The 22,670-nt window shown below is 38.8% G+C and overlaps 1 protein-coding gene across 2 annotated transcripts in view; it reads right to left on the bottom strand.

Annotated features, from left to right (window-relative positions):
* The window catches only part of cfap299 (cilia and flagella associated protein 299), a 73,543-nt gene that overhangs the window by 37,555 nt on the left and 13,318 nt on the right, over positions 1 to 22,670 (bottom strand). For both annotated transcript variants that reach the window (XM_031305923.2, XM_031305924.2), the window contains exon 3: positions 19,076 to 19,166. In XM_031305923.2, the coding sequence (XP_031161783.1) occupies positions 19,076 to 19,166 (91 nt within the window). The remainder of the gene's footprint in view (positions 1 to 19,075; positions 19,167 to 22,670) is intronic.

Below are 22,670 nucleotides of genomic sequence, written 5' to 3'. Positions count from 1 at the left end.
TGATTTAGGATGATTACACTGGTGTATTTAACCATATGATTTTAACATAGAAATGCACCGTGGAAGGCTGATTGAAGCCAAACTATCTGAACTTGCTCTCTGCCCCTCTTTATAAAGGATCACTGTAATTTGTGTCTGTTTTGAAAGCCATATGAAGGCTTTTCGCCACTACGATCATTAATATGAAAAAAATGTCTAGTCCAACTTCAAATAGAAACTTAGTTTTTTAAGGCTTTGCAGCTGTATAAAGAATTTTCTGCCTTTGAACCGAAACTAACACACACATAAGCGCTCTAATAGCCCTGCTCATGGCATAATGATGAGTTGTTCCGTGATTATTGTTTACCCTGCTTGAAATAACTTATTAAACAGGTGCAGCGTTATCAGGGCCTTATATTTGTGGACACATTCCCAGGCAGACAAAGCCACAGGTGTAAGGCTTTGAAAGGGAAAGTGTACATAGCACAATCAGTTCTTAAGACAGACAAATGACTGCTGGGGCACGGGCTGGGCAGAGCTTAAGGGAAATGTTTGCACTAAATTCAATTACTTTAGTTAATGGAGTCAGTATTGAAAGTGTTTGTTAAAGGCAGATTCCTACAGAGCATTATTAAGTTGACTATGAGAGCAATGCAAAAGGTGATTCACTGTGTAGCAAGTACTGGGTCAGTTTTCTTATGGCTCATATACAACAACATTTGCAAACTTCAAATAGGAACATTCACAGACATGCCTTGTAATTATGTCGTATTTCTTTGAAGACACACTATTTGAAGAAGCAAATGAGGTGACAGAATAACCAAACTTGCTGCAGACATTAATATGCTCCTATATTTCCACTTTCTGTCAGGAGGGACAGTGGACACAGCTCAGTCTCCCAATTATATCTGCATCCCTGTTACTTCTGAAAAATGTGGTAAGATTTTATTGGTGGCTAAATGCAGATAATAATTTAGGTGGTCAAACACCAACAAATGAAAGACCTGCAAGAGATTGATTTCCAGTTCGGTAATTAAAGGTTGAGCAGACAGAAATAAACACAGCAGAGGAAGGTTATGATTAGGTCTTTGAAGATGCAGATAGGCTTCAGGATAAAGAAAACGATGTTCGGAAAACTGCATGTGGTAATAGAAGAAATATGCCTATACAGCACTGGAATATTGTACATCAAAGTTTAGACCTTTATACAGTTTGAGTGACTGAGCTGCTCACAGTCTTCTCAAGTGCTGAAATTGTTTAAGTATGTTCAGATTATACATCAAACTGGCATGGAAGATGCACAGAGGATTCAAAATAAAGACCAAATGGTTCATATGCAGACAATAAGTCCTCAAAACTGTCCCACATTAGGGTTTTCTGATCAAAACTATTGCAAATTACAAAAAAAAGAAAATGATGTGACCGTTTCCTGATCTGCCATCTCTACGGTTAGGGTATGGATAGATTTAGGGAAAAAAATACTTGGTTAAGGTTATGTAAAAATCATGGTTTGGGTTACGCAAAGTACTTGGTTAATGGTTAGGGAACAATCTTGATTGTGGTTAAAAGAAGAGCGTCTTGGTTAAGGATAGAGAAAGGACCCTGTCATGGCTAAAAGAAACCAACAATGGTAGAAGTTGGACAGCGATTTCCCATGTCACTTTGTTGACCCACCCATCCACCTTGAGCTCCACCTGGAGCATCCATCCTGGGTAGGAATACAAAATGTGTAACTTTAACACTGGAGACCACATTTTGTGTCCTGTCTCTGAGCAACAATCAATGTTTTCTTTCTTCTTTTTTTCCCCATGAGCACGACCTTTTCCTAACTTTAAAAAAGTGGTTTAAGTTGCCTAAAGTTATTCAAAGCTGAACCATAAAGGTGGCGGAGCCATGAGTGTCTTCTCCTTTTTTCAAATTTTTGGAATAGTCATATGGGTCGTTATGGAAGGCACTGACAAACAACTTGTTTTGTTATTTAGCTGCAAGGACCTGTGAGTTTTCACTTCTAACCTTCTTTTGAGGTAAAATGTCCTATAGCATTCTTGTTTTACAGGATAAACTTCTTTATATTTTTTTATTGCGGTTTCCCCAAAAGTTTTAATTATAATACAGTCAAAATGAAGTACATACTGTATAATAAAGCATCCACAATACAAAGTGTATAATACATAAGTTAATGCTTCTGAAATATCCCAGAGGCATTTCAGTGGCTTGTCCCTTTAAAATAGCAATGTTAAACCACCGAGTAACATCACTAAGCTAACAAGGCAAACGTGTCCTGGTAGTGAAGCCACAATACCCTAAAGCCTCGGCTTCAGCTAATCTGAAAGTATGCTGAGTGTCCTTATGTGGGGAACAATGAGGGTGTGTGGTGGGAAGAGGAGGAAATCTTACACATACCACGCAGGCCGCGCAAAATTAACTGAAGTGTGTTTTTAAGAGTGGGAGGGACCTAAAATAAATCTTGAAAGACCTGACTATCATGCTCCTTGTCTGACTCTTATCCAAGTTTAGCCACGCACACAACTGGAGGTTAATTCTTTTGACCTGAGACAAACTCTTTCACATTATTAGGCATTTCTGCTGTTGACAGAAGCTTTCAAAGCCTGTTCGTTACAGACCAAACATGTCAGAGAAAGTACCAAGAATGCCAACCATCTCAATGAGGCAGCAGCCTCCTGTTTGGTGGTCGAAATGAGTGAACTGTTCAACGGACTGAGAGAGGCAGATAGCTTGGTTTCTTTTAACTTGTGCTCTATAGAGTTACAATCATCCAACCATAGCAGGACCCGACAGTAAGTTAAGTTAAGTCAACTGGCAACCATTTCGTGGTCTCTGGTTGCCCCCTTTGGCAACCACCTGTTCAACATTTGTGGGTTTTTTTTAAATATAAAAACAAATCCAAACTTACAAAACTGGAAAATCTTATTTCAAAAGAAGTCAATATTTGATTTGCCTGTCTTCGTAAAGTTTAAACACTACGTTTGTGCGCAACACAACATTTCAGCTGTTGTGCGACTGCTTTCCACACACGCTCGTTTGCCGTGAAAACATACAGGCAACTCAATTTTCTGTTCACATTAACGGCGCATGTTAAAATCCGATGCTAAGATGGCACCGGAATAGCAACGCGGATTTCGGTGCCTCATTACGGTGCCACCTAGCTTAATGTCTGCGCTGCTCTCTGATGCTCCGAAACAGACGTTACAGGCAACAGAAACATCGCTGCATGTCACGCTAGTAAACACTAATAACATTTTACACTTGGCAGCAGTTAACGTTAGCCTACCATTAGCTACAGTAGTAACTGGATTAAACACGGTTAAAATGCTGACAGCTAAACGGTGTAGTGTGACTGTATTTCACTGTAGAGGATTCCAACAACGGGACATACAACCGTCTGCCGCTAAAGCTATGAGCTAAAAGACAAACTAGCCCTGGTCACAACAACGCAGACGGGACAAAATGTTGCATTTACTTAAAACTACAAAGTTATTGTAATATACCATTTTACCATCTGTTTTAGTCTTTTAACAGCAATTTACTGATGAAAGAAGTAATTACTGTTAAAAGTTATTGTTATTACATTTCTTTCTTTTTTTTATATAAATAATTTTTTTGGCATTTTAGGCCTTTATTTGTATAGAACAGCTTAGACTCAAAAGGGGAGAGAGAAGGGGAATGGCATGCAGCAAAGGACCGCAGACCGGAATCAAACCCGCCGCCGCTGCGTTGAGGAGCAAACCCCTATACATGGGCACCTGCTCCACCAGGCGCCTTTTATTACATTTTCAATAATCATTTAAATTCCTCCTTTTTTTGTGCTGATACGGAAATTGATCCGATTCATGACTCAAAACCGTGATCTGAACCGTGAGTTTTGTGATCCGTTGCACCCCTATTTGAGAGGGTTGGGAAATTATATTGCAAGCCATTATCTCATTGTTTCATTATTAAAATGTGTGTAATAGTTACATAAGAAATGAATTGCTCCAAATATAGGCAGTTTAAAACATAGCAACCGTATTGTCAATTTTGGCAACCAAAAGCTGATGCCTGGTTGCCAAGACGGCAACCACTTTAAAAAGTTAGCGTAGAGCCCTGCATAATGCCACAATTCCAACGGAAAAATGCATTTCAGATTGCATACAGTATCCAGTGTTATATGGATAGAATTTGTTTGGACAGCCAACCAAATCGGATCTGGCCCAAACCTAATTTTTTCTTCTTTACTTCATAGTAATGAATTCATAGTGCGAAGACCTTGGATCTGTTTATCGGAAGTCCCTCAACTATCGAAGCAACTATGGAAGTCAATTCCAAGTTGTGAAATTTCAAAACTTTTATTGCCAGTGTGTTTATATCTGATTGGAGCTCATTAAAGTTGAGCAATTTGAATACAGTTTTTAATGTTGGGTATTTTAATGTTCTATCTGATTTTGTGAACCCTACAAAGAATGTGTACTGTAAATAAAGTTTTTAAAATTGCACAACTTTGAGTACTGCAAATTTCAAAGTGGGGAATTTGGACCACATAAATTCCGATGGATGTTTTTTTTAATTAAAAATATTTCAGTGATGATAATTCAGTTGTATTCATATTCCAACAATAAGTATGCTGTTGCAATTCAAATTCACAAGTAGGTATTCAGTTGATAATAGGATTCACATCTTCATGGCCATTATTTGCTTGCATACCCAACATAAATGTGAACTCTAATATTAAAAGTTGTGAGAAAATCTTTGGTTAGGGTTAGTATTATCCTTCCTACGTGTTGTTAACTACGACAAAAAGAAATTCCTCACCTGTGGGAAATGCCGATATGACGTAACAATATTTTGGGTGTGACAAATGGTGGTTTTAGAAGATTTTTACATGCATGAAAATCTGACTTTTATTGTACTGAAAAAAAACTAATTTAAGACAAAAAAAACATGTAAGGCAAACAATTGCATTACACCAACCAAACACTCTAAGAATATTACAGACGAGTGTTTACTCTGGGCGAATGTTAAAACGTTACATGCCTGGATGAACTCACTCTTAACAAAGGCTTAAGTTCCAGCAAAAACATTTCCGTAACATTGTCAGGCTCTCAGAACTTAAACCAATCAGTGTTTAGAAATTCAGATGACTTGTTTATCTTATGAATGGTAAACACCGAGGTGAAAGCTGTAAATCTAAACATTCAATGCACATAATACCTAACAGCTGAAGCTTTAAAACAGGGTCACACATGTTCACAAATATGTTTCAATTTATACAGAATAGAAGAAGAAAATCTGTGTCTGCTGAATGGGAGAAAAACAACACAAAGACATGAATAAGCAATTACAGGTGATTTTGTTAAGATTTGCGTGACAAATTATAACAAACAGCAGTCATAGTGATAATGGGGTCAAGTGCCATAGAGCTCTTTAGCAAACAGCTCCCACCTGTGTACCTTAAAAGATGGCTGTACTGCTGCAGTGACCACAACCCTTTGACACAAAACAGAGCACCTCCACTCCTTGTAATTTGAAAGTTATTTCACAAACCATTATCGTAAATTTCTCTTTGCGAGCTCTTTCTTTAGTATGAGTTTATGATCCGTCAGTTGGCCCTGAGGGGGAAGGAAAAGGACGTGGGCTGAACATGCTCTCTGTGGGCTAAGTGGCAGCTCAATGTGTCATGGGAAAGAAAACATGCCCCCTGTGGCTGGCCTGTTTAGGGTATCCTTTCAAAAGGTTATCGTCTCTCTTTAATGCCAACATCACAGGCTGGTCTGGCTCCGAGCTAGTCGCAAACAGGAAGTCTCTGCTAATCCTGGTCTTCTCTAATGACGCAGAGGAATTCTCAATATTCCCATTGTCTTCCTGGCTGCACTTCCTCTAAGTCTTCAACTGCATTGTTTGGCTCTGATTCTTTTCAAGAACTATGAGCTGGGACAGTTGGGATTTATTAAATCCATATTCAAGGGTGATGCCTCAGAATATGAATCTGAAATAATGATACATTCATCCAATTTGGTCACTTTGTTCTACTTTTTTTACTAAAAGCTGTGGTGTTCACCTTAAGATCACCTTGCAATCAAATAGTGTGGGCAGCACTGTGTTGCATTCTTTCCTTGGATTTTCCACTAATAAAACATTTTTTCAGCTGTTCAGCCATTGTGGCTTTAGCTGATCATGCTAAGACGCCGGTTCTTCTGTTTATTCCAAACAAACCGCTACTGCTGTCACTATAACATCATTTCCAGTCAGGGCTGGGCGATATGGAGAAAATCAGATATCACGATATTATTGACCAACTATTTGATGTCAATGTCGATTTCAGCAACTAGGTGTAGCTTGAATTGCCATTGTTTGAATTCAATCAGTCTATTTATTGATGGAAATGTAACTGTTTGCAAAAGTGTTTGTGCCGCTGCCTGGTTTGCTGTGAATGCTGATTCACAGATTAAAGCCAAGCCTGTCATGGGTATAGTCCAGTATAGCTCAGCTCCTATCAGCATTATTCCAAAGCACTCAGGCATGACATCTGCCAAGAGGCCTGCTGCAGGGTTTGGCCTCATCACCAGGAACACGTCCAAGTCAAATATTGTTGCCCTCGCACATTGTGGGGCAGCACCCTGTCACAGCTCCTCTTTAACCAGGAGGTGATGTTTATGACAGTGCTCGGAAAATGAATGGCACCGTTTCCATACAGGACGGAAAAAAAAAAAAAAAAAAAACGTGGGAGGTACAACATACCACACACACTCATGCACTTCGGATGTGGTGGTGTGGGGGGAAGGTGGGGTCAGGGCCCTTGGTTTTTTCTACATCACAACTTGACCAGTGTGTTATCGGCAGCATAGATATGTCTGACACCGTGCTCCGAAAAAGTAGGATCAAAGTGGATGACATAAGCCAGCGCAGCCTTCAGAGGAATAAGATAAATGTACAGAGTGGAGTCTTTATCAAAGGCTTGCCTGTTTTAAGATCCTGATTAAAGCTTACGGAGCTCCCCCTCCCCCCTTCCCAGTGGAAATAGGTGTTCAAACATGATTCTGTTTTAGTTGGCCTGCTGCTCGGCTGAGAAGCTCCCCCTTTGGGCTTGCCATGAGACTCCTGCAATTGCCGGCTGTCACACTGCAGCACAAGGAATTCACAGTGTTTTTACTGTGTTTTTCAAACCATGAAATGCACTTCAGTTCAGCCCTGCAAGAGGAAAAGAATAATAGAGACAGTGATTCCGTTTGATCTCTGCTTTCTGTGGCTCTGAAATAACTAAAAAGGGGGCCTGTGGTTTAAGACAACACTAACATTGTCCAAAGCAATAAGAGCAACGCTACATGTCTGGTAGTGCAAACATGTTTATCTTTTTCACCCTTTTCCTGGTCTCTGCTGGCTGATATCAGACTACTTTCTGCTAAGACAAGATGAGTAGATTTTGTTTTGTTTTTTTGTCATAGGGGATAAGATAAATGAGAGGGATATCCATAATACAACCAGGCCACCACTGTGATATCAGTTGAGCCAGATGGTGGCTGGAAATACGTAGCTGATAAATAAAGTAGAGCTGGAAGTACTGTAAGGGAACACAATTGAAAAAAGAACAAGAGGGCAGGATGGAAAGTAAATACCAGCCGTCAGCTAAATACTGGGGAATTCTGGCTGTGGTTTGGAGGTTTATCTACTGTACCAGCCACTTTGGTAGGTAACTAAAGAAAATAGTTAAAGCTGCAGGTGAGTTCTGGCCTGCCACTGTGGTTACTGTGGCCACATGTTAGTTTGGATATGTATGTGTGATTTGCAGTGGAGACAAAAAAAAAGTGCTGTACTAAGCTCCTGTAATAAACAGTATCATTTTGTCATTTGTGAGACCAGTGGTTTCTGTGCTGGACTTCAGAGATTTCAAAATCAGAAGTGAGCACTGGTGTGATGCATTATTGCATGAATTTTCTGAATAAGTGTGTTTCTTTTGGGAGATGTTTTTTTTTCATTTGTTCAGACTAAGTACTCATGCTAAAGAAAGCCAAAGCAACCAAACCAATGTAACTGCAGCAGGAAAATGTAGCACTTCCTGTTTGAGGATTCTTTTCAGGAAGGGTCTTTCTCACACAGTGTTTAGAATAACATGTAAACAAAATGTAAAAGCATCTGGCCATGTGTAATTGACACACCTTACTAAAATAATGGGGGTTCAAAGTGGAGAGAAATTAGACAACAGTATAAGGAAGTAGGCTGCCTTTCCTGAGTGAGACACAGACAGAGTTACCACAGGCCTAAAACTGACCCCCGAAGAATGACCCAAACCTGACCCAAGAACGGAAGCTTTATTTTTCCTTTATTTTATCCATTACTGACCATTAGCATGCCTGGCTAATGCAATGCATTGGCAACACATAGTCTTCTTCCCTTTTCCCATTTGACACATATCTGCTTTCAACACATGGCATTGAAGAAAGCAAACACCCAGCATGGTCAGAGGGAAAAGTAGTAATTAAAAAATTTCAAATTACATTTGAAACGTACCAAACAGCCAAGGCTACGCTGGTAGCCTGTAACCAAATAAAATCTAACAAAATAGTCTGGTAACAGAACTCTAAGTCAACATGAAAAGATTTTAACCTTTATGAACAACTCAGAAAATGCAATGTACAATGTTGTTCACCACAAATGATGCATTGTTGTGGCTCAGGGTACTAAATGAGAGGACATAGTGTTGGTAAACTGAAGAATCGTAAAGGAAAAAATGAAATTTTCTAAAATGGTCAAATCTTAATAACAATGTAAGAAAACCTGTGCCTCAATATGAGACTGCCTGCCCATTAATTCATACATAGCCACCTTGAAGCATTCAAAATACATCACAAACAAGTCTTCAGAGCTCACTATCTGACATAAGATAAATAGGTTACATATTGCTTTATGGGCGTGCACATTTTCACTCTTGTTTGCCCTTCAACAAAGCTCATTAAAGCACAATCCTTTATCAACACCTATAGGTGAAACATATCAGCCTTAAGTGTCAGATAAATTCTCAACATGATACATGGGTTTTGGTTAATTTTACATAACCTGCACACAATTTATGTTTATTCTTTCTCGTTTTACCAAATTGACATCTTTGCGTAAGGTCCTGTGTAAATAATGTGTGTAACCTTTAGTTCGTCCTCATTACATTAATAAAACAATGGCATTATGTTCTTATTTGTTTTAGTATTTTTGTGCTCTCTAACCCATATTGACGCTTTTCTGCCTAATTTTGGTGCCCTTGAGGTTTTAAGTGTTGAATAAAAAAAGTTTTGTACCAATATATGCAATACTTAGATGACATACTGTACATGAATATGTTAATTTAATGAAAACAGACCCCAAAATTGAATATCCTTTGTTTAATAGCAGGTAGCTCAAATGTAACTGATTTAAAATCCATTGTATTTGTTAATAGACTCAAACCATCTGCAATTCTCTCTGGCAAGGACCTCATACAAGTGTTAATATGCATTACAATGTCATGAAAATATGCTGAGTATTTGGCCTGTCTAGATTTTAGAAGCTTGAAAGTTAAACCATGAGCTCAAATCTTTGGCATTTCAGTGGGACTGTGAGTGGGAAACAAGAAGACACGCTGACCTTGACCTGATGAGAAACTGTCCATCAATAGCAGCTGGTCTCTCAGGATACAAATCAAAAACACAAAGTCCTGGTCTTGCTCTTAAAAGTCCTTGCTCTTATGGCAGGAGGAGGGATGAGACTGTTGTTGTGCTATATACAGGCATAGAAGGTACTGGGGCTGAGGCCTGGATGCCTCTGTAAGACATGTGCACGGCTCTAAGTAGGAGAGATGCCATCCAGTATTTACTCAGGTGGAATAATACACAGCCAAAGCAGTCCAGTGTGTAGTGATAAAACAAAGAAGATTCTGAAGAATGTGCTCCATATGTTGCTCAGAGCGGATAAGCATTAGCTGAATTCCCAGATTGGGTATCAATGTTTTGACCATAAATGGATTCCTTTACCACTCAAAGGGCTACATTGTTAGCCAAAATGATTACCTAGTGAACCTTGTTAGTGTTTAAAGAATATACCATAGCTTCTGCATAGCTAAGTGTAAAGGAGTTTTTTTCACCCTTGAGGGGAAAGGAAGAGAGCATTTCACAGACTGATGACTGGAGCTGCAGAATAGCTTCAATATCTACTTTAGGAGGTTGAAAGGCCAGTTTGATACATCCCTATAGCAGCCAACAGACAGAGACACTCAGCTACACCGCGCATCGCCTCATATAATCACCATCTTTAATATGCCCATGTCTCTTCTACAAGTTAAAGGAGGAGGAGGAGCATAATAGAGTTAAGATGAGGTTCAAACATTGTCTTTGTCCGCAAATGCCTTAATATGCAGTTTGCCCAGGTTTTTGAAAAGAGGGTTTCTGTATCAATGCTACTTATGGGTTGTTTTAATCAAGACATTTGGCCTATCAAAGTCAAGGCACTTGATTCTACCGAGTCTTACAGGATGCACTACCAGAAATCTGTTGCCATGTCTTAAAATGATGCTAGCCTGCAGCCGGATTTAGGTTTCCTTGATTTGAAGCAATGGAGAGTCTTGATGGGGCTGGGGAAAGTGTTGTTAATGCAGTTGTACCTGCAACAGTAGTCCACACATCTATTAAGGCGAAACAACACCAAGGTCTGTTTGAGTTGGATCCGTTGATTATATGTATTCTCTTCTTTTGAAGTGGACATAGTGGTTACAAATTGCTTTAAAGACAAATCTCACACATACTGCACCTGCAGCCTCACAGGCCAGTCTCACAAGTTGAGTTCAGACTGTGAGCAACTCTTGGCTTCCCTCCCTGACAGGAGGCCAGGAAGAAGATGGGTCCAGACACAAACTGGAACGACCTAATCACTGTTTTGGAGGGAAATCCAAAGGGAAAATGTAAGAAAGATGGGGCGCAGACGAAACGTAAACAAAGGCAGCAATGTAAGGCTGCATCGGCTGCATCAATGAAATTATATATTTTCTTATTTTAGAATGTGAGACTGTAAATTCATTTGAATTTAAATGGGTACCAGTATATTGAAGGCACTAAATTTTATGAAAGATGTTTTTTTTGGCACGTTTATCCATTACTGGTAATTAATAGGTATTTTAGTAAATATATTTCAGAGTGTAGCAAGTTTATTATAGGACCTGCTACATAAAGTGTTGATTTCGAGCCTAAGGAGTCTAAAAAAACACAGCCTGCACTTGGCAGGTGCACATTCCAACAGGAACAAGCCAAAAACATCTAGGTAGTATTTAACACAGATGTTCAATCCTCCCTAATATACTGTATATAACAAGCACATGTACCCTGTGTCTCCCTAATCCATGGACGGGAGTTGGAGTAAAAACATGCTAAGATCCGTAACTCCATGAAAAGTGCAAATGAAAGGAATGCAAAAGATAATATGCCTGTAAATAATGACTGATTACAGGAATGGATGATTTCAACCTCACAGTACAAGATTTGTATTAAATATCTCTGACAGGGAGAAGCATGTGACCTTGATATGTCAAAGGAAAAAATGCAGGCCACAATAGGCCACAAGAATCGTTATTATCAGCCATCTAACTAAAATGGCTAAGAATCGAATTTCCCAAATCAATCTTGCCAATTCAATTCTGGTGGCAGGTACTGTATGTACGTCAGGACTCAGGAGGTGATACTACAGTATTCTAGCTAATGCAAGACTTCCTTTAATACCAAGTTGACAGCTTAATATGATTCCCCATCTTCCCAGTGGCAAATCAAGCTGATGGGTGTTTTGATGTTGACAGCCCACGGCCCAATTGTGTTCCCAATGTATTTGAAAAATCTTAATGCCTTGAGTTAAATAAAAAATCCGGAGAGATTAGATCAAGTGTATCCGTTTTCATTTGCTCTGAAAATGGTCCAGGGGCCACATTTTTGGGGAGATGTCTCTAGACAATAGCAGCAGTTCTCAAGAGGGAGGGGTGCAGAAGAAACATTACAGTGGCAAAACAGTGAGTTGAGTAGTGCCATTTGCATTCTGGGATATTTTATGTTTGATTTCATGGGTAAACAAACCTTTCATCCGCCCTGAGACAGCTTCCAAAATGGCCCATGGCGTGTTCTAACTGGATTTGGCTTTTATAACTTAACCATCTAATTATTTCTTCATTCAAGAAATATGGCATGTCAAAGCTCTGCTATTGATAGCAGCTGAAGAAACCCTGACGTAATAATTAAAATACGTATGAATCAGATTAATCTAAGTCCATTATCTTTCAATTGCCATTTATTAAGAGCTCCAGAAGACAATTGTATATAACAAGAGAGAGGGTTAATCTTTATTTTCCTCATTCCTTTCCAAATCCCTGAGTGGCAGATACGGTGCATTGAGAGACGGGGCACAGCTGCCACGTTGGCTGTGTGGACTAACATAACACATAATGCTTTGGCTATCCATTTTCTTTTTATAGACTAAGACACTAGCCATGAAATCCACATATTGTAATCAGCCAAAAGTAATACTTCACAGTTAAATGTTATGGTTTTCCTCAAGACCTGCGACTGTGAGAAAGTACAGCCAAAGTGTTACAGTTCAAAGCTCAATGGTCACATAAATCAAGAGCCATAATAATAGTTAGAACAAAAGGGTTTTATGACATTGAGGGTTGATCATGTAGGTTTTTCTGTTTCTGTATCCGGTAAAATCAAGTCTTAGAACTTGACAGAAAAGAAAATAGATGCTGATCAGGTGATCTCAAATATCACAATGGTCGCTTCTCCAGACAGAAAAGTCCTTTTTGTCCACTTGATAGATGGTTGCAAACTGTTGGGGCCTTATCCCAACCTCTCCACAACTCTGTGACACCATTCAAGTCAAGGTCATATGATAGCCCTGCAGGACTCTTTCCTTTCTAAAGGCTGTCCACCTTGGTCCTGCTGCTTTGAAATCAAACTTGCCATTGTTATTTTTACTGCCCATGACAAGGACAAAGGCACTGGGCAGCGGGGACACACACACGGCTTGTAATGCAATAGGGCTGGGAATTCCTCTTTAATTTCAATGCTATACTTGATCTCTGGGCTGCATGACTGACCACCTTATTATCTATAGCGACAGGAGCTTATCAATACAGAACTCGCTGGGTCCACAGACCAAAGACAAACACTTCCTTTATGCAGGATGTCCCCTCTGGGCATGAGACACGAAGCGCAGGCCAACCAGCTAAATTCCACAACTGAAAGGGTGGGAGACTGAAAATCATTTCTAAACAGTCAAATTAGTCTAACAAAATCGTAAAATTAAAAGGACCTTTTTCACATCTTCTGCAGAGCTTTCCTCAGTGTCTTAATAACAAAAACAATCTGCATTTAGATTTAACAAAATGACAGTAAGTTGTGTATCGACATTAAGAGAGTTAGAAATATCTAATAATTAAAAAAAACATTGCTGTCAACATTTCCAGAATAATATATGCGTTAAGTTTAGAATGTCCACATTGGTCTATGGACATTGTCCATTGGCTATGCAAACTATGCAAGTTACCAAATAGTCATTCTTGGCTAACTATTAGCTGGTACTGATCACAACTACAAAGCATGTTCTTACTTTTGATTGCAAAATATATTTAAAATACCACACACGAGTAATGCAATGAGTAAAATCTGCACACAAACTGAACTAGATGCTTAAAGAGTGAGACATTCAGGAGCTTTGGAAAAAAGATGAGATACATGTGCTCTTCTTCAATGTAAAATAAGTAAGATCCATGAATTGTGGCAAGTTGTCAGATGATATTTACTTGTACTTATAATATACAGAAGTCAAGAACTGTCCCGTATTCCTCATATATCTCCACCATTAAGAAAAATAAGTCATTAATCTACTAAAATAGGTTATTACTTACTTACTTACTTACTAATATACATTTTAGTTTTGTTGTTTCGATGACATTTAACTTTTTATTGTATTGTTAAGTTTCTCACATTATGTATGACAAATTAATGAGTCCTTCCTGATACAACTATTTAACACTCATCGACCAAGTTCTCAGAACTCACGAACTGAGCACCAAATATTTGACATGATGGAGAAGTGATTTGTTATTCATTTCTTCTTGTTCACAAAGTTTGACAGGACGAATGTGACTCCCATCGGTTTGTTTTTTACTACTGACACAACAAACTGACTTCTGTGATAGTCCTGCTGCTTGGGAATGAGCTGAGAGCACATATACTCATTCACTATTATGGAAAGGCACTATGCCAGGTGCATTGTTTTAATGAAGTTCCCTCTTGTTACTAAATGAGTGATGACTTTACCGAGACAATAAGAAAGAAATGTTGGCCTCTTAAGGGCAGTGAATATTTACTTACAGGGTCGACTGAAAAATCATTTAACATTCAACAACTTCTGATGATGGTCAAATACATTATAATCAATTATTAACATCAATCATCATGTCTGTCATGTAATTTCTTTGTAATGCACCATGAGTAACCACAAGATTACTGTTGATTAAATGATACCATGTCTTACTATATAACAATGTGACAATCCACGTCTTACCTATAGAGATTTAAAAACAAACTGCCAGACATAGCTTCACATTCAAATTGTGAGTAAAATTGAGGCCGAAAGTCAAACGTTATCACCCAACATTTCTACTATGATAGTCCATTGCATTGCAGCACTACATGTTGTGCCGAGCAATATCCAGGTGTCCAAATTCTCTACTAAGAAGCAGTTCAGTAAATTGTAATAAGATGCCTAAAAGCTAAATATTCCCCTAAAGAAGATGATCTCATAGTAGCAACAAGGTTGAGTACAATTGTAATGCAGTAAGTGGACAGATGTTATATTAAAATAACTTAATTCTTACTTAATGACCTAAATTAAATAGTGAAATTCGTCAGTAATGTTCACTGGAGGTTTCTTTGAAAGTATTTTAAATAACAAAGCATTGCTTATTACAGCCGCCAACAAATGTATGCTTTATATTGCATTAAATTGTTTGTTAGTTAGCCAGATATCTAAAAAAAAAAAGACAGATTATATCAAACATTAAGTTTGATATGTTGCAATTTAATACCACCAAAGCCTCTCTACAAACAACTGAAAACAAACAGGGAGTAGAGTAGAGTGGGTGGTGGCAACACACCTTCAGTTTCAGATGTGAACCTTCCAACAATGGACACCCTCAGGCATCCTGTGCAGGTGTGACCTGAATTTGATAAAAAACTTAACTTCTTACCCAGTGCAAATAAAGCCGAAGCTGCCCAGGTGCAGCTTTTGTTTGTGTGTGACTTTTGGCAGTGGAGCAGCTTTCGCAACAGGGCCGGGGAAGTACAAGCACAATGAAGGCAAGGCACTGAAAGCTTTACATGTTCAGCTGATCAGAAAGATAGTGGAGGGCTCCTTCTAGAAACCAAAAACTGAGTGCTTACGAGAAAACGATATGGAAAAATGTATCAAAGTCAATATTTTAAATGCAAAGTAGGCTTCACTTCCTAGTATTCATTTACCTTAATCCTAAAAAGAGGGAAACCGGAGGGGGGCAGGGACCGCACACAAAGGGAAGATGGGTTGGAAGATGAGCTCTGTTCATCAAGAGTCATGTCTGCTATCAATCTTTTGTAAAGCCATTTGGGCCAGGACAGAAGAGACAGAATAACCTGACAAGTGTATTAAGTGACAGGTGTAATTTCAACCTGACTTGAAAGGATAAGCATGACAAAAAAGGAGGACAAAAGAGTGACCCCTCTGATGAATGAGACGGAAGCTGACAATGCATATGTCATCCATTTAAAGGAGAGCCAATAACTCAGCTGTAAGTATTTTTTTTTCCTTCTCCATTATGCGACTAAAATTGATACATTTTCTGTGTCTTAACAGTCCTTAACCACAATGATGAAACCATTTATGATAAATTAGGTGGGTGATACTTGAGACAGTGTCTGTGTTTGTTTATAACAAAGACAGTAAACATTCAAAGTCAAATAAAACTAATTCGGCAATTTGCGTTTGATTTAGATTTTTTATTAAAACCCACTTATCATGTAAATTTCAAAATGAAGAAGACTGACCGATACGCTTTTGGCAAAGTTGTTAAGTCTGCTAAAGCATGCACATTAAAATGACTTAAATGCTTCTCAAAATAATAATGTGCAAACATAAAAAATGATGGGAAAAGGTTAAAAAAATATGTAGGACGAGGGACTGCTTTGCATTAGAGTGCAGTAAAAACGAGTCGATAATAGGACCTGGAATGCATTACTAGAACTGATCCTCAAGTTTGAGGAGCTTGGCAGATAGGAGCTTGAGTCATGTGTTTCAATAGGCACTTAAAAAAGCGCACAAACAGCGTGAAAGATACCTTACGATGGTGGGTGGTCTTATTATTGAACCTTATCGAAGATTAACGTGGGTAATTTGACACTTTCATAAGGAGGATTTTAGGTGCAACAGAGAGCAGGGGGAAGAAATCCAAACCGTGTCCAATTTCTCTATACTGCATTGTTGTTTGCAATTTCTGGCAGATGTTAGTATAAAAATGCCACATGTGTAACATATGTATGAATACCAAATGGATACCAGCAAATTACAATATTAATGTTAAAAAATATACATACTAGTAAAATATAAATGTAACATACATGTTTGTATGAAACAAGCTACGACACATGTTTTACTGTATGTCCACACATGTGCAAAGGTTGTCTGGAATGCATCTGTGCAATGTAAATATACCGATGAGGTCAAGCCTTGTCAAACTGTATAAAGATTACCTGTTACTTAAACAGTTTCAAAGAGAAGCGCACAAATGTGGGTTCAATTTTAAACAGAGTGGGGCTCAAAGGAAAATAAACACCTTCCTGATCCAATCTTTCAGCAAAGGAAGCTCTTAAGAGATGAAAAATAAGAAGAGGTGGGAAAATATTATGTCAGCAAAACAATGTTACACAACATGATATGTTGCTTGTTTTTATTCTGGCTCTATTTTCTGAATACAGGAAGAGAGTTTAAATCACTTAATTTTTCACTGGAGGTTTCTTTGAAAGGAAAAAGCTGTATCTCTCAAATGGTTTAAGTTATGAAGGTCTGAATGAAAGTGTGGGGGCTTTTGCATAGTACTGTTTACACAGTGAACATCCAGCAGGAAAACTTCTGGTGTTACTGCCTTTACTCCCCTCTGTGCACTTCATGTGATCTCATAATTGCAAAGCCCACAGGGGCAGGTAAATGGGGGTCAACAAAACTCCTTTTTTGTACTTCAGCATCTTAGAAGTGAATCATTTGAAGTCTATCAACACTGTCTGCAGAATATTGCAGAATACAATTCCCAAAATGGTACACATTCCATTCATCATATAGTGTTAGTAGAGAGAGAGAATTTTGTTAAAAGTAGTTTGTAGTTAAGCTTCAGAAGTTAAAATCTCTCCCTGGTGTATCTAAGTTTAATTAAGCATGCAGGCATCGTCCATGAATCAAGAACACCTTAACAGCTAAGCTTGACTTCAGACAGGACAGGCGAAGCTCCACCTTCACCATGGCAGACAATACGATGCCTGCCTCACTGCTGATGCCCCACCAATACGCCATTCAAACTCCATCTTACTGTTACTTTTGAACGAGACCTAAAGATAGTTGCACTCCTTCACTTGGGGCAGCAACTCAATCCCAATCCAAAGGAGACATTTTCTGACTATTTTCTGGCAGAGTACCTCAGACTTGGCGGTGTGGACTTTCATTCCAACCGCTTCACACTATGTTGCAAACTGCCCCAGTGTGTGCTGGAGGTCACGGTCTGATGAAGCCAACCAGACTCTCTCTACTTATCAGCTGCACCTGGAGATTCTGTCTTCTGGCCTTTGCTGAACTCAACTGCAACTGCTCAATTGTGGAGAATATGGAGACTGCACTCACTGCTATAAACAAGGACCGGACAGCCAATAGTAATGGCCCTGGCACCTATTTTCCCCCTCTACCCTCCACAAAAAACTCCCTGCCCCCCTTACCACTGCAAAGCTTTTAGACTACTTCTGTGATCTCTGACAGAGAGATGGGCAAAGGAATCCTTATCTCTCAGCCCTTAGCCGTGCATCTACTTGGCACCTCTCACACTAGGCAACTGCTGTGACGCTGTGTCGACGTGAGCCCAACCATATCTAGTTAGTACTGCTCTACCACTTGCACCAACTTACAACTCTGTCCTCACCCAAAATGTGATGCTTCACATCGCAAAAGCCATTTTTAGTAGCCAAGGATGAGTTTAGCAAGCCCCCCACTTTCGCCTGCCATTCCACTGACAATACACCTGACCCTTACACCTCTTGCAGGCGATGAGACAAGTTACAAGAATAAAGGCTCCGATATAGTACAGAAGCAGATCTGTCTCTACATTGGGTGTCTGCAAAGGCAGACGTGTTCACACATTCACAGACATATGACTTAAATTCACATCAAGCTGAGCCTTTTGGCCATGGATGAAGAAAGTATAAATTGTTCTTAAGCACTCTCATCATTACGCTACATGTTTTTTTTTATACATTTTCTAGAAATAAAGAGAATACTGTTTTATATGAGCAAGACAAGCTCATAATCAGTATTAATAGTATTTATGTCCTATCATGTCACTGGTTGTATACAATAACAAGCGCTAACAATTTAGTTTCTAAGCCGTTTTGAAAATAAGGCTAATACTGATACTTATACTAATCATACAGTTGTGAAAATTCTAAATGTTGTTGTGCAAGGTTAAATAAACAGTGGACTTCTGAGTCATAAATGCTCCTCAGATTGGTAATACCCCTTCAGACTTGTGCCCCAGCTCGTCAGGTGAGGCCCGATTAGAAATGATCTTGGGGGTTCAAACTGAAAAGCACACCTAGGACAAGGCAGTTATAGTTTGGTAAACAGGGTTTTGTGGATGGGAGAGGGGCGGGCAGCTGGCTCTCATGGTATTTTGGGGAGGGACGGATAGGGGGGCATTTCCACTCAACTTGACACAGTATGGATTTTGTTCCCATCCTAATGAAATTGCAGAAATATTTTAGGGGAATCCCATTACGTAGCAATTGGAGTGCTGTAATAATGTACTCACAGTCATTTTCCCACTGCGGTTGGCCTCCTCTCGCTCTGCCAGGGCTTTCAGGAAGTTATCTTTGAGTTCTTTTCCTGCACTTGCCAGTGTCCTGGAAAAGACAACACTCAAACGGTTTGAAATGTTTCTCTTCACCTGAAAAAAAAGTCACATGAAGCCTTAAAGGTTCTTTATGGAAACCCTTAACATGTTGTAGCTTCATGGTGCGCTGGCCTATCTCTGCTCTATAACATTAACAGTTAACTAAACAATAATCCTCACTGAAAAGGACTGAGTACAATTTTGTAGGAGAGAGATACCCTTCCCACGTCTCCATGACTTCCCTCACTATTTATAAGCACAACATATTCTAGGGCTTAACTAAACACACAATGTATGATTAATAACATTAAAATACATTTAAACAATGAATTACTATGCAAGATGCAACAGAAAGCGAATATGACATGCAATCAAAGTCATGATATACTCAAGCCAGCATCTAGTGCTTCACCAAAGGTGCCAAGCTGTCAGGACACTCCCAAATACTCCAAATACCGTTTCTTAACAGAAATAATGTTTTTTTCTCTGAAATAAATCTGAAAACTACAAAGATCATGAAGAATGTCACAGTTGCATTTCCTAATGTTAGTATGCACAGAAATATTATCAGAGTTTAATGATTTGATATGATACTGTGGCAGTTTTTTTACACTAAGGCTGGCCTGTTTCCATGGAAACATGGTTTTGGCACAAACTAATATATCCACACCTGAAAAAACATTGGCACTAATATTTGAACACTTAACACTGCAGTATGAGCAACAGAACTCTGGCTTGCAGCCAGAATTGACTGTGCAAAACATTCATTAGATCCACACAGAGTTAACATCTTAAAGGCAGTAAACAGGTCATTTGGGAACTTCTCAGTTGTGGTTAAGAATGCAGCAGAAGAAAGACCAAAAAAAAAGGCCATTCATTAAATCAAAGTTACAGTACAGTGAAAAAACAAAGGACACCACTGTTTCCATTGACTTCAACCATCTCCAACTGCACTGAATATTTTTTTATTTTATATTTCTTTCTAAATTTCATCAAGTATTTTAAGCATAAATCAGAGCTGAACTATGTGAACAATTACTTATTTTACTACTATTTTCACCTCATTTAAATCCCCCAAGATGATAAAATACCAGAGTTCAGCACCAATACCAAAAGATGCTCCTTTCGATTACATACTTTCAGATAAACATGTTGCTCTACAAAGACCCCATTTTAGTTCAACAAAAGAACACAAAATTATGTACATGAAAGCTGTACATCTGCCTAAGAACATTGTCTAAATAAAAAAAGTCTAAAATTTGCAAAAATATGATTTTTTTTATTTTTAAACATCAGCTTACATCAGCAGATACTTGCTGCTATTAATACATTTGCTCTGTACCAAAATAGTATTGAGGTCCAATACTTAGCCCTTCACAGAAGTTGTGAAAGGAAGCAATAAACCAAAACTTCCCTGAAAAAACACCTGCCAGTTTGACCCAGTAATCCCCTAGTCATAAATCGGTTTCTTTCATGCTGAATATTCAAAACCACTGAATTTAGTTGTGTCTGCTTCACCGTCCAAAGAGAAGATGAGGTATTCTACATTATTGGCTCCTCAAACCCACTTTCCATATCCAAAGCACTTTAAAAAGTAATCAACGGCCACAACTACCACGGACAAACGGCAAAGCCAACGTCTGCTCCTAACCTACCTTAACATCACAGTAAAAGAGAACAGGATCTGAATGTTTACTAGAATTTGGAAAAGATTGTAATTTATACTAGTCCTTTTGTCCCGTGCCCCATAATGAAAGTCTTAGAGGAATCACACAGTGGTAAAAGTGCACGGACAGCACATATTTAGAGGCTGGAACCTCACTCCATCTTCTGAGTGAGTGAAGGATTGCTGCTGGATCATGGGGGCCGAGGCCCCAAAGTAAACACAGGTGTTGAGGAGGCAAGTGACTGGGGTTACCCCATCCAGTAGCTAAAGCAACACACACAGTCACGGAGAGTGAATAATACTTCAGAAAAACATGTGGACCGCTGCAAGTTTGAGTTTCCCGTCAATTAACAAATTTCTTATCAAGCCTCATTTAGGAGGGATAACAAGAATTTCACTATTAAATGATGGTTATTAGTGGCTAATGACTAGGTATTAAGCTAACTGTGATCCAGCCATGTGTTTAAAGTGTCTTGTTTTTGGATTGTGGTTAAGGCAGGTGGGCCCTGGCATTAGTAGAAAAAGAAGTGAGGAAAGGATGTGAACAGTCATCATCTGGCTTGTTGAAAAAAAAAAATCTTACTAAGAACATCTGTCCTACAGATATGAAATTACTTTTAGAAAGTAATTTTGTGTTGTTGTGCCGGTTAAAAAGGGGCTAACACTACAAGACAACTAAATGTATAAGCTCTGTGAGTGTCAGTGTATCTACTTCATGGATACTTAAGCTTTCGTAACTCTAGATTTCAAGCTCTTTTGAGACCTTCCTCACCAGAAAGACAACCCCATTGCTTGTTTGTACAAATGCTTAACATAACCATGTTCCCATTTTCCTGACAAGAGACCTCTCGCCATCAAGCAGCAAACATTTGTTGGAAAGGCACAAGTAGCATGGCTGCCACAAAAAGACTTATAACAGCCCTGCATTAAAACAACGCATGGGGCTGAGTTGGTGGGGTTGTTTAAGGTACCGGTGAGACAACAAAATACCATCCAGGGAGTCCAGTTGGACTAACAGGACGTTTTTTAACGCAGGGCTCAAGTCAGTCCAATGGTGGCCTTAGGGAAGAGGTTAGCATGGCTAACAATTCACGTCCAACTAACAATGTTGGTTTCTTTTTAATTCAACCACAATCATTTCTTAAAATAAATCAACTCTTAATCAGAAAATGCTAACAAGTCATTTTTGGAAGTTCATATAGTTAATCAATTTTTCTAATAAAAATTGAAAAAGTAGCTTTTAAAATATAATTAATTAGGAGGGATTAAATTGATGTTCTGCACAGATGGCTTTAGCAGTTCCAAAAAAAAATATAGTGCTAAAATAGTAACTGTTAAGCATAAAGCAAGTATTAGGTATGTAGGTAGGTAGTAGATATCTTAAAATAAATGTCAGAACCCAGGTGTGGAGAAAGATGCTCAGAGCCGATACCTTGTATAGTAACTCAAAATAAATGCACCTTCCAGATGTTGCACTGTAGTCAGTCAAGGTGAGTAACACTTGCCATCAACCTAGCAGAGTTTCCAGTTAGTCTCACAAAGTATTTTACAAACGATTTAACTATGGCATTAAAATGTCCCACAACTGGTGCCTCTTGGCACATTGATTGAACTCCTGATCACTCCTGATCTGTGTTATAAACTGGAGTTTATGCAACACTTTGTCCACCTCTATAAAGGGGGTGAACAGCTGTTACTACAGAGCAACTATCCTCCAAGCATGTTTACATATGTATAAACAGCATGACAGTGAAATGTACTCAGTCCAGGGGCCTTCTTCCTGGACCATAAGCCCACTAAACTGATGTTTTAAACTATTTATTCTCAGTAGCATCTACACTATCTAAC

The sequence above is a fragment of the Sander lucioperca genome, chromosome 2 (assembly GCF_008315115.2).
Source record: "Sander lucioperca isolate FBNREF2018 chromosome 2, SLUC_FBN_1.2, whole genome shotgun sequence".
NCBI classification, from domain to species: domain Eukaryota; kingdom Metazoa; phylum Chordata; class Actinopteri; order Perciformes; family Percidae; genus Sander; species Sander lucioperca.
This window is presented reverse-complemented; position numbering and strand designations above follow the sequence as displayed.